This window comes from Rhagoletis pomonella, unplaced genomic scaffold, assembly GCF_013731165.1.
Source record: "Rhagoletis pomonella isolate Grant_MI unplaced genomic scaffold, Rhpom_1.0 Rhpom_scaffold_00006, whole genome shotgun sequence".
In the NCBI taxonomy this organism is placed as follows: Eukaryota; Metazoa; Arthropoda; class Insecta; order Diptera; family Tephritidae; genus Rhagoletis; species Rhagoletis pomonella.
This window is the reverse complement of record NW_023458560.1, coordinates 12,911,183-12,922,982: the sequence shown is the minus strand read 5'-3', so window position 1 is coordinate 12,922,982 and position 11,800 is coordinate 12,911,183. Positions and strand designations below refer to the sequence as shown.

The 11,800-nt window shown below is 36.4% G+C and overlaps 1 protein-coding gene across 1 annotated transcript in view; it reads left to right on the top strand.

Moving 5' to 3' along the window:
- Positions 1-3,148: 3,148 nt before the first annotated feature.
- The window catches only part of LOC118741576 (ATP-dependent DNA helicase PIF1-like), a 12,545-nt gene continuing 3,893 nt past the window's right edge, over positions 3,149-11,800 (top strand). The window contains exons 1-2 of the mRNA XM_036473574.1: positions 3,149-3,456; positions 3,924-4,468. Of these exons, the coding sequence (XP_036329467.1) occupies positions 3,149-3,456; positions 3,924-4,468 (853 nt within the window). The remainder of the gene's footprint in view (positions 3,457-3,923; positions 4,469-11,800) is intronic.

Below are 11,800 nucleotides of genomic sequence, written 5' to 3'. Positions count from 1 at the left end.
TCTTGCCTGTGAAGTTGTTAAGATCTTTCCCGTTTTGGTTATTTTATAATATTTACTGTAGTTATAACTTTCATGAGTATGAAATGGTATTATAACTTTGGTCCGATGTTTGTAAGTACCAGAATTAGAAGAGATAGACACATTAAAATGTATACTTAAATGATCGGAACGTCGAGCTGAGTCGATTTAGCCATGTCCGTCTGTCTCTCTGTCCGTCTGTTTGTATGCAATCTAGTCTCTCAGTTTTCGCGATATACGGATGAAATTTGGTAGGTGGGTGTATTTTTATAATGTATTAATCATTTGTCGGAACCGGAAGAATCGGACCACTATAATATATGGCTCCTATACAACTGATTGTTCAGATATACGATTTTTCGTTATAAATCCTCTATTTATGTAGCTAGGAACTTGAAGTTTTGCACTGCTGTCACTCATTATCAAGATGTTACTTACAGTAAAAATGGCGAAGATCGGGTCGCTATAACCTATATCCTCCATACAACTGATTGTTCAGGTATGGGATTTTTCGTTGTAACTCCTCCATTTAAGCAGTTAGGAACATGACATTTTGTACTATTACTACTCATTATAAACAGAATACTTACAGGGAAAATGACAAAGATCGGGTCACTATAACATACAGCGCCCATACAACTGATTGTTCAGATATGAAATTGTTTGTTATAACTCCTCAATTTATACAGCTAGGAACATGAAATTTCGCACTATTTTCACTAATTAACAAGAGAAATCTTACAATGAAAATTACAAAGATCGGACACCATAGCGCACCGGTTAAGAAGGACTGTTCCACAATTAAGGGAAAATGAACGCGTTCGCGACTCGGAAGCACGTATACTACGAAGACAAAATCCGGAGTTGAGAAGGGACGCACAAGCCCAGGACACCATAGCGCACCGGTCAAGAAGGACTGTCGCGCAATTAAGGGAAACAGAACGTGTTCGCGACGCGGAGGCACGTGCAATACGAAGGCAAAATCTGGAGTTGAGAACAGATGAGCAAGCCCAGAACACCATTGGGCATAGGACCAGAAGGACTGTCCCTGTTTCAAGAGAAACTGAACGTGTTCGTGATAGACTTGCAAGAACTGAAAGACGCTTAAACCCTATTACAAGACGCTGGGAGCAACTAAGAAATACTTCCCAAAGGAGAATTACTCGACAGCAAAGTTTGAGATGAGAGGAAACTCTTAGGCAAAACGCCCTTGAACAAGTCCAGCTTCACAGATGTAATCCAGAAAATCGAAGAAGAGAAAACGAGAGGCAGCGTTTGAGGATTTCAACGAACCGAGAAAATCTCTCTCCAGAAGCACTAGAGGAAGCTCGTAATATTCAGCACCAATTACGGTACTTGGCTCAATATGCGCAATATGAAGCCAAAATAAAGGAAGGGCCTACTATGGTGTGCGTGTGTTGTGGTGGAACTTGGTTTCCCCACCAAACCAAAAAATTGAAAAAGTGTAACATTGCAACAAAGCACCCAAATCTCGACGTCAACACAATATTTTACTTGGAAAATGAATTTCCGAGCTTATCGGAAAAGTTCACATTTTGTCTGACATGTTACCGTCAAACAATGTCAGGGAAAATTCCAAATATATGTCTTGCGAATGGACAGCAGTTTGTAGACATACCAGATGCCTTGAAAAATTTAACATGCCTGGAAGAACGCCTCATATCTCCAAGGATTCCATTCATGAGAATTATATCTCTTGGATACGAACGCCAATGTGCTATTAGAGGAGCAGTTGTAAATGTGCCTATATCAGTGGTCGAGACAGTGACCGCTCTTCCTCGCAGATTTGAAGACACTCACGTTGTCCAAGTTCTTCTGAAACGTCGCTTGGAGTATAATCATAGTTTTATAACGGAAACTATAAGGCCATCGAAAGTAATAGCAGCATTACAGTGCCTTATGACAACGGAACTATACCGCTTGCACAATATTCAGGCATCTGGAGGATGGTTGGCAGACGTTCGGAACCATGAATCAGTGCCTTTTATCGCCGATCCGGCAGATGAGCATATCGTCAGAGATTTGCAGACGCGCCATGAGGTAAATGTTGGAATCGAGCTAATCGGAGAAGATGAGATAAATCCAGGTGGTCAGGAAATACTTTTGGATAACGAGCTCATCGAAAACCTTCCATTAGAGCGAGTAGCAATAGCCCCTGGAGAGGGTCGAATTCCTATCGATATAACAAGAGATGGCGATGCAGAGGAATTGTCTTTTCCAACAATTTTTTGTGGCAAAAAAAGTCGAACGATGCTTAACTACAGCAAAGTAGTGAGGTCAGAAGTTCGCAGATATGACCGACGATGTGCACGTGTTGATAATTTGCTCTGGAAATATAAATATTATGAGTTGCAGCGCATTAAAGATGCAATTTCTATTTGTTTGCGGAAAAAATCTGGAGCCTCAAACATCACCGCAGCAAATATCGTTGATACGAATTTTATTAGCAACTTAGCCCAACATGGCGAGGGATACCACATCCTAAAGGGTCTCAGATCATCCCCTGCTCACTGGGAGGCAGAGAAAAAGAAGGTTTTAGCGATGATTCGTCAATTTGGGTTGCCATCGTTAATTATCACCCTGTCGGCTGCAGAGACAAAATGGACTGAATTATTGGTTATTCTAACAAAACTTGTGGACAAAATGGATATTTACGAAACTGAGGCAGCGCAACTATTAAATTCAGAGAAGGCTCGGCTTATAAGGACAGATCCTGTAACCTGTTCACGGTACTTCGATTATCGTTTCCGACAAATGGTTAAGCTACTCAAAGATAAAATATTTGAGCCACATGTGCTTATTCATTATTACTGGAGGATTATTATTCATTATTACGCTGGATCATTATATTCAAAGGCCAAGTCGGCTAGGGCAACTCTGTCTTGCTGATTTTGCTGCATTGTACCGTTTTTCAAAAACACGAACAGTGTCGACACTTGAAAACGAGGACAATGAGGAAGTCGAACCAGTTGATGAGAATTCTGAAGCAAACGAGCTCCGGCTTAAATTAAATGATAGGAGCGGTTTCATCTGGAAGAGAAAGCGCCCTCTTATATTAAGGTGGAAACGTTTTAGTGTTGAATTTTCTCGATCAGACTACTTTCGGGAAATGCCTATGCTATATTATCCCTGGCGTAGCCAAGCAGCTGATTTAATCGATGCTGACATAGAACGAGTTTGTAATGACAGCAAATCAATTATTGAAGAGAACAAGCAGAAATACGACAAGTTCTCAGACCGTGAGCTCGAAAGTATTTTAGAGAACTTAAATCAGCAAACAGCAGAGGAAGATGTTCAGGTTGATGTTACCCCTTTCTTGGATGAAGAGTTTAGAGCACTAGCTATTCCAGAAACCGGCAATGATGTCGACGTATTTCAAAGCGATGAGCCACAGGACCCAAACTTGGAGGAGGTCAGGCTCATAAAACTACCTATACTTGTTCAAGAAAATGAGCTGCTCTCAATTGTGCGCTCCTTGAACAGAAAACAGCGGGAATATTTTTATCATGTTCACCATAACATGAAGCTGAAGAGACAATTTTGCGAATACGTCGGAGGCGGAGCTAGAGTAGGAAAAAGCCGATTAATTTCCGCTTTATACCAGTCACTGACAACACGAGCAAGTAATCCCGAGACAATTAAAGTCTTATTGTGTGCTCCTACAGGAAAAGCTGCATTTGGAATTGGAGGCGCAACTTTGAACTCGATTTTTTCCTTGCCGATAAACCAATCCTCAACTGAATTACGACCTCTCAGCAATGATAGTATTCTATCTATTCAAACCTAATAGACCTTCAGTTAATAATAGTGGATGAAATTTTAATGGTCGGAGCCAAAATATTTGGATATTTAGATGCCCGTTTAAAACAAATATTTCGCTCTAGCGAGTATTTTGGAGGTATACCATTAATTGTTTTTGGCGACTTAAAGCAACTCTCGCCAGTAGGAGACAGATGGATTTTCTCTCCAAACCAATCGGATCCATATAGCGCAATTACTGGCACACCACTTTGGGATTTGTTTCGTTTCTTCGAACTCACCGAAATAATGCGCCAAAGAGAAGATCAGGCATTTGCCGTTGCTCTCAACAACATGTCCGAAGGAAATATGACATCTGATGATATCGAGCTCATTAAAGCAAGAGAAACCAATTTTAACGAGATACCCAACGACTGTATTCATCTTTTTTATTCCAAAGCGGATGTATCTCTATATAATACTGGAAGATTGGCTAAAATCGCCACAGAAGAGTTCATCTCTACAGCGAAAGACAGTGTGAAGGCGAACTCTCTTTCGGAGCGGAGTAAAACGGTTATATTGGATGCCATTAAGAGTTTTAAAATATCGGAGACACAAGGAATATGCTACGGTTTACAACTGAAAACCTCTGCAAAATACATGTTTACGGTCAACATTAATACTGCAGATGGTTTGGTAAATGGAGCTACGGGCCGACTAATGCAAATTGACCATCGAGGCCCCGAACGGCCACCAGTAATTCTTTGGATGCACTTTTCCGAGCCAGGAATTGGAGTAATAGCACGTTCCAAAAAGCCTCACCCCACGAATCGAGCTGGACACCAATTGAAAAAGTAGTGCGCACCTTCCAATATAGAAGAAATGAACAAGTCTCGATAGAAAGAAGGCAGTTCCCTATAATACCAGCAGAGGCAATAACAATACACAAAAGCCAAGGAACAACCTACAGATTGGTTGCTATTCATACTAAGAAGGGAATGAGCCGATCAGCTTTGTACGTCGGATGCAGTAGAACAACAAGTGCTTCAGGACTATTTATTGTAGGTAATTTTATTCCACCTAGACCTACCACACTACAAATTTGCAATTGAGCGCCCAGACAACATTCTTCTATTGTACTATCAAAACATAAGAAGCTTAAGAAAGCATATCAATGATATTAGAAGTGACCACCTTATTTGTTCAGCGGATATCATTTGTTTTGCCGAGACTTGGACCCGTCCAGAAGAAGAATTACAAATCGAAGGCTGTAGTATTGTAGTGCGTATCGATGGAGCAACTCAAACTGGACAAAGCCGCTCACTGAATGGAGTAATTTATTGTAAAACTGGTCATGAAAGTTGCTTTACCACAAGTTTCATTAAAAGTCATCATGTAGCCGGAAAAGTGTATCAGTTTCTGGCGATATCAAAACCAGACTTGGCAATCGCTGTAGTATACAGAAGTCCATCTTTTTCATTACCAGCATTTAGAAGAATATTGGAAGAAGATATAAAGGAGCTGAGTAATAGAAATAATGGAGAATTAATAGTTGTTGGAGACTTTAATGTCTGTCGCATTACGTCAAATGATGTTCTTGGAACGCGCTTAAGCCAACTAGGATTGCATTCCTTACTGGAACATCTTCCTATTACAAAGCAACAAACCGCGATTGATTGGTTATTGGCAAGTTTTTCTACAGACAGAACAAGGGCGATAACATATGAAACGTCATAAAGCGACCATGACGGGATATTTTTTAGTGTTGGCGATTAATGTTATTATATTTTCATATGTACCACATGCGTTTATATTTACACACTTTGTTGTAGAACACCTTAATTTACTTTATCATAAGTGTTTTTGTTTTATTTAATGTATTTATAGTAGATAAAAATTAAATAAAGAATAAAATAACAAGTAAGAAAGTCTAAGTTCGGGTGGAGCCGATCATTAAATACCCGGCGCAAGTATTAAATAAATGTTTTTTCACCTTTCCGAAAGCTACCGCTAAATGGTAAGGGGTGTACCAATTTTGAGTAAATTAGCGTCCTTAAATTTCAAAATATTGAAGTTTGAAGCATTTCTGAAATTTACCGTTATATGAAAAGCGGCCGTAATTTCAGCCCGATTTCAATGATTTTCAACGGTTTGCTTTTATATGGCAAACACTATAATCATTCCGAACGGTTACCGAGATACATATATGTGATCATAAGTGGGCGGTGCCACGCCCATTTTCCAAAATTTTACCATAAACGTATTTCTTGGTAAAGAATTGTTGCAAGCATCAATTTTGAATAAATTAGCTTTAATATTTACCGATTTATCGAAGATTTTGTATTTTTCTAAATTACCGTTATATGGGATGTGGGCGTGGTTATTGTCCGATTTTAAAAATATTCCGCCACTTGATACGTTGTACCAAGGTTAAAATGTGTGCCAAGTTTGGAAGAAATTGATGCAGCGGTTACCATTATATACACATGTAACCATAAGTGGGCGTGGCTACGCCCATTTTCCAAAAATTTAAAAAATTGTTATTTTTCGTCTAAAATTTATTGTAAATATAAAGTTTGAGTGAATAAGCTTCAGTAGTTACTAAAATATCGCAGTTTTCGTATTTCTGAAAATTACCGTTATATGGGAATTGGGCGTTGTTGCAGTCCGATTTCACCCATTTTCAATACCAACCTACCTTGGATAAATGGAAACCTACGTACCAAATTTCGTTGAGATATCTCAATTTTTGCTCGAGTTATCGTGTACACGGGCGGACGGACAGACAGACATGGCTTAATCGACTTCTCTATTCATTCTGAGCATTTATGTATACATTTGTCTATATCTATCTCGATTCGTGTTGGCTGTTACAAACAACCGTTATGTGAACAAAGTTAATATACCCTTGTGCACAAGTGCGCTCGCGTATAAAAATTAACTGAACACATAAGTAAATTTGTATGTACGATGTAAATATTTATTAGATATTTATAAAAAAATAAGTAGTATTTTCATATTGAATATTTTTACGCTGAAAATTCAGTAAGAAGTAATAGATGAAAGATAGCTTTTTTGTTTTCATGAAAGGTATGAAGGCTTCGGGGTAGCCGACGACAGCCCCTTTTTACTTGTTTTTAATTGGAATAGGCCAGCTATACCTGTCGAGGATGAGGAGAGTAGCAGCAGCAGTGGCAGCCCCAGCAGTGAAACAAAGTGAGAATATTTACATATGTATGTATTTGTTTTATAATATACAGTATACAGAAGACTACTTCAAATGAATACATACTTAGATAGCAGGGTTGTTGCGAATATTATTCCGAAATAAAAGTCCTTTCCGGATAATAAACAAACCGCTTATCCAAATTAAATAAGTTTGGTATCAAATGAAAGAGGACTTTAATAGCTTTAAAACTGAAATGTCTAAACGAGGAAAGCCACATATTGAAAAATATTTCAACAAAAAATGTTAATTAATTACCATAGAACAAACCTTGTGTCAGGTATATGCATTTCTTTAGTATTAAATTATAAAAAAATATAAATAGAGGTCGTTCGTTATTTCTGTTTAAAAGCTATTTAAGTCCTCTTTTATATGACCAAATTTGTTTAATTTGGATAGGCCGTTTGTTCATTATCCGGAAAGGACTTTTATTTTGGAATAATATTCGCAACAACCCTGGTACATATATAAATACCTCGTATATGCAGAATCCAATACCACGTCATGTATGTACAATAAAAAAGGGATTTGGTTATTCTTTTTCCATTACTGCTTACTTTATTGATTTAAGCTAAGATTAATAATACTCTTATAGCAAGTAGGTTCAGTGAAAATACCATTCCACAGTTTTGAAAAAATCGGTTTTTTACACTTTTTTTAAATTTATTTACCATCGTATAAGCGGTACTACGTTTGGCGTATACGTACGGTGACCATATTAACGAACGTAAAATAAAGGACGTTTTTCCCAATGATTTTAGAATACGAACATACAACTTGTATTATGGTAATTTAGAACAAATATTTGCCAGTTAATTATATTATTAGATTGTACAAGTTCCTCTTCTCGAAAGGCTCTGTAACCGGATATTAACCGATTCCGAAAAATGAAACCAAATCCTTATCAAGGACTTTGCCATCCTTTGCTACCACAATGCGTTTATCATAATTGAGCGGAGGTTTATTGTTATTTTTCAGTGGATCTGAAAACTTAGCGTGCAACACGATCCTGGGCACAACTTTCCCTGTGCTTTTGTCAACAATAAATTTGCCTCAAAGTATTTTAGTTTTTCTGGGAAAATTTCTAAATATTAATAAAATTTTTTTTTTCAATCACATAAATTTTCGCTTATTAGTATTATCAAGGATTCGTGACCCTTAAGTAGGGTGCGAAGCAAACTGACAAAGGTTTTCATTCTGTTTTATTATGGACATTTTTATTTTTTCATATTCCTGGAACGCATCCCCTGGTTTTGTATGAAAGCAAAGAACTGTTTTAGGTATGCGGATTTTTTGTAGGCGGCTTTCTGAGGAACTCAATTACCGCATAAAAAAGACATATGTAAGTGTATTAAATATTTTTTAAAGAAACATTTATAATATTTACCTATAAGGATAAATTGAATATACATACCGTCGCCTGGGTAAAAGATTGTCGTATGTTAATTTCGGCAGGTTGTGGAAAATCGTGATTGAAGTTTGGAATACAATTTCTCAAAAACGCGAATGTAGATTTTCTCCAAAGTCTCTGAAAATGTTACTAGTTCACAAAATTCTTGAATTATTTAATTCTTAATGGTTATTGTTAATTAGTTTTGATTTTATGAAGGATTTTCTTTAGTAAAATTTTGTCGTAAGCGTCATTTGTCCACAATTTGGCAGCCACTTTGTATGAAATACGACAAAATGTGATCAAAAATTTCTACCAAATTAACGACATTTTTTACTCAATATCTCGAAAACTAAAGGAGATATCCAAAAATGGAGAACGCCATTTTTAAGATATTGATTAGTTTAATATGGCTGCATCACTATCTAAATTTTTACTAAGTTATCGAAAAAATTTTAGTCAATATCTCGGAAACTAAAAGAGATATCTAAAAACTGATAACATCAATCGAAAGGCCTTATTTTAAAATGTAACTGCATCTAGAACTAAAAATCTTCAAAATGGCGCTTACGACAATCTTATACCCAGGCGACGATACGTATTAATGTACTTACAAGTTTTCAGAACTAATGCTGGATTTCCACTAGGGATTAAATGGCAAAAATGACAAAGTCGGGCATTAACAAATAATCAATCGCCTCCACATGGCATTTTTTCAAATGACATACATTTTTTGTTATTTCATTGCCTAGTAGAAACTCGGCATAAATAAATGAATTCAAAGGAACATTTAAATTGATCATTTAATTGAAATTAGCAAGAAACCGCGGAATTTTTTGAAGCGTGCTTTACCAGATGATTAGCGATGCCATATTTAAAGATCAGTGGCTTATTCAAACTTTTAGCAGGTATTGCCAAAATTCATCAATTAAATAGAAAAAATTAAAAATTATTGCATGAAGTGAAAGGGTGATGATAACCTATATAACAAATTGCACCAATGGACCAAACGAAAGAAAAATTGACCAAAAAAAGAGCAAAAAGTTTGCTCTCAAAAATTGAACAAATTCCAGAAGTACGGGGGGACGCAAAAAACCACATTTCTTGCCCAGAATTTGAGAAACAGCTGATTCATGTGGTTTTTGTTTTTAAATGCAAACACTTGGAAATTAAATTTTGGTTTCACAAATTTGATTTTAAGTATATAAAGATTGAAAATGCATCAACAGGCCATTCACTATACCTTAAATTTACCAAGTAAATTAAGGCAACATGTAAACACAAAACAGCTGATATGCACTTCGACACTTTATCCATTTTTACCCGGAGAAAAAGTCCCGGCTGTTTCGGGCAGGAAGAAGAACACACTTACGATCCAATACGTACCAACTTTCGTTCTCTATTACACATTTTGGGCTGTGTTGGGCACCCGCGTTGCGTACGGGAAAGAACCCAAAGCTAATAACACAGTGGAAATGGCAGTTTTTCGAAATCAGTTGTTTTTTAGAAAGTGTGGTGTCCAATGAAGCGACTCACAATACAGCAGTGGCAGTTGGTAGTAATGCTCAGTTTATCCCAAATTCTAAATTCACGGCCACTGCTTTCATCGCAGCAAACTTCGCATGTTGAATTTGACATATATGAAACGGGCCCAACTTCTATTTATGTCACCGAAGCCTAAAAGGCAACAACAAAAGTGTAAACAAACAAAAGGGAATGTACCAAAAAAGCAGTCAGTCACTGACAACGCCGTATTGTGTTTGCTGCGGCAGTGACTGCCAATATTCGCAATAACAGCTGATTTTGAAAACTGTCACTGCCACTGCGATATTGTATTTTGGGCTTAAGTAAAATATTAAAAAAATTGTTGCACATTCTGTTGAAATTGGAATGCGAAAGTTTTTAGCGTCAAACGAAAACGTGAAAAGGTGAAAAATTTCGCTATAAGTGTTGCCAGAAGGGGTTGAGGCTTATAGCTAAATTCTTCGAATAAAATAGATAAAAATAGCCAAACAAAATACCTAAAAATATATTTCTTCAAAAATATCTAAGGCTGCGTTTCACCAAATTAATTTAAGTGAAAAATGAAAAATTTTTGGTTTCGGCAATCAATTTTAATTGGTTTTTAATTTTGAGTTAACTGACCCATGCTCTTCACTTAAATAAAAATTTAATCAGAATAACCACACTCACAGCCAGTTTCACCAAACTATTTAAGTGGAAATTAACTTTAATTTAATTTTGTATTTAATTCTCATTTAAATAATTTTCAGTTTCAATAAACTATTTATTTAAGTGAGTAAAAAGTGGTTGTAAAACAGACTAGGACTAGCTTTCGCTTTCATTTGTACTGAGAGCTTTTGAAAGCTTTGGCACGCTGTGTTGTAAAAGCAGGGCTGGTATACAAGTAAGCAGCAGATGCACAATGATCAGGTGATTAAACGTGTAACACCTCTGAGTGTGGTTATTCTGATTTAACTTTTATTTAAGTGCAGAGCATAGGTCACTTAAATTAAAATTATAATTGATTGGTGAAACCGAAATTAAAGTAATTTTCACTTAAATAATTTGGTGAAACTGGCTGTAAAAAGATCAAAATAAAATTATAGTTTAAAAAACTATTAATCCGCTTTTATTACAATGTGAACTAAAAAGTTAAAAATAATCTATAGGAATACAGATTTCGTTTAGGAGGAATAGGAAGTTCCTAACTTTTTTCAATTAATCTGCGTTTCTCCAAATTCACATAAGTGGAAATTAAATTAAATTAAATTTTTCATTTAATTCTCATTTAAATTGTTTTCGGTTTCAATAAGCTCTTTATTTAAGTGAGTAAAAAGTGGTTGTAAAACAGACTTGGCCAGCGAAAGCTTTCATTTTGTGCCTGCCCTATATATGTAACTGGCCGTCTTCACAGGATAAAATTTATTGCTGTCCTGCTTACATTTTGGTCGCTAGATATAAGTTATATCAGTGGCAATATTTATATATATTATATATATTGTTATCGGGTAAAGAATTTTGCTTTCAGCTGCCATTTCTTCTATCCCAACGAGCTTTCATTCAGCCGGAGCATACCACACTTAGGATTCTACGGCTAAGCCCTCCAATTCATAAAACTTCCCAATCGATCCCATTTTGTCTTGAAAATCTGTTTTAGAGATGGGTAGCGTATGTAGTGGATGCAAAAATGATGTAAAAAACGCTGGCTGTACGTGCATTATTTCTTTGAGTTTGCCTGTTGCATATTGTTAGTGCTTTCAACTCCATTCCCAGCGTATCTGTAACAGCAGCTACCTCACTCAACAGTTCTTGAATGCCATTATCAATTTCTTCACGATGCTGCGCTATTTAATCAGTTTTTTTTTCATGTATACACCACACTTCACAACATTCAAACTGATCCC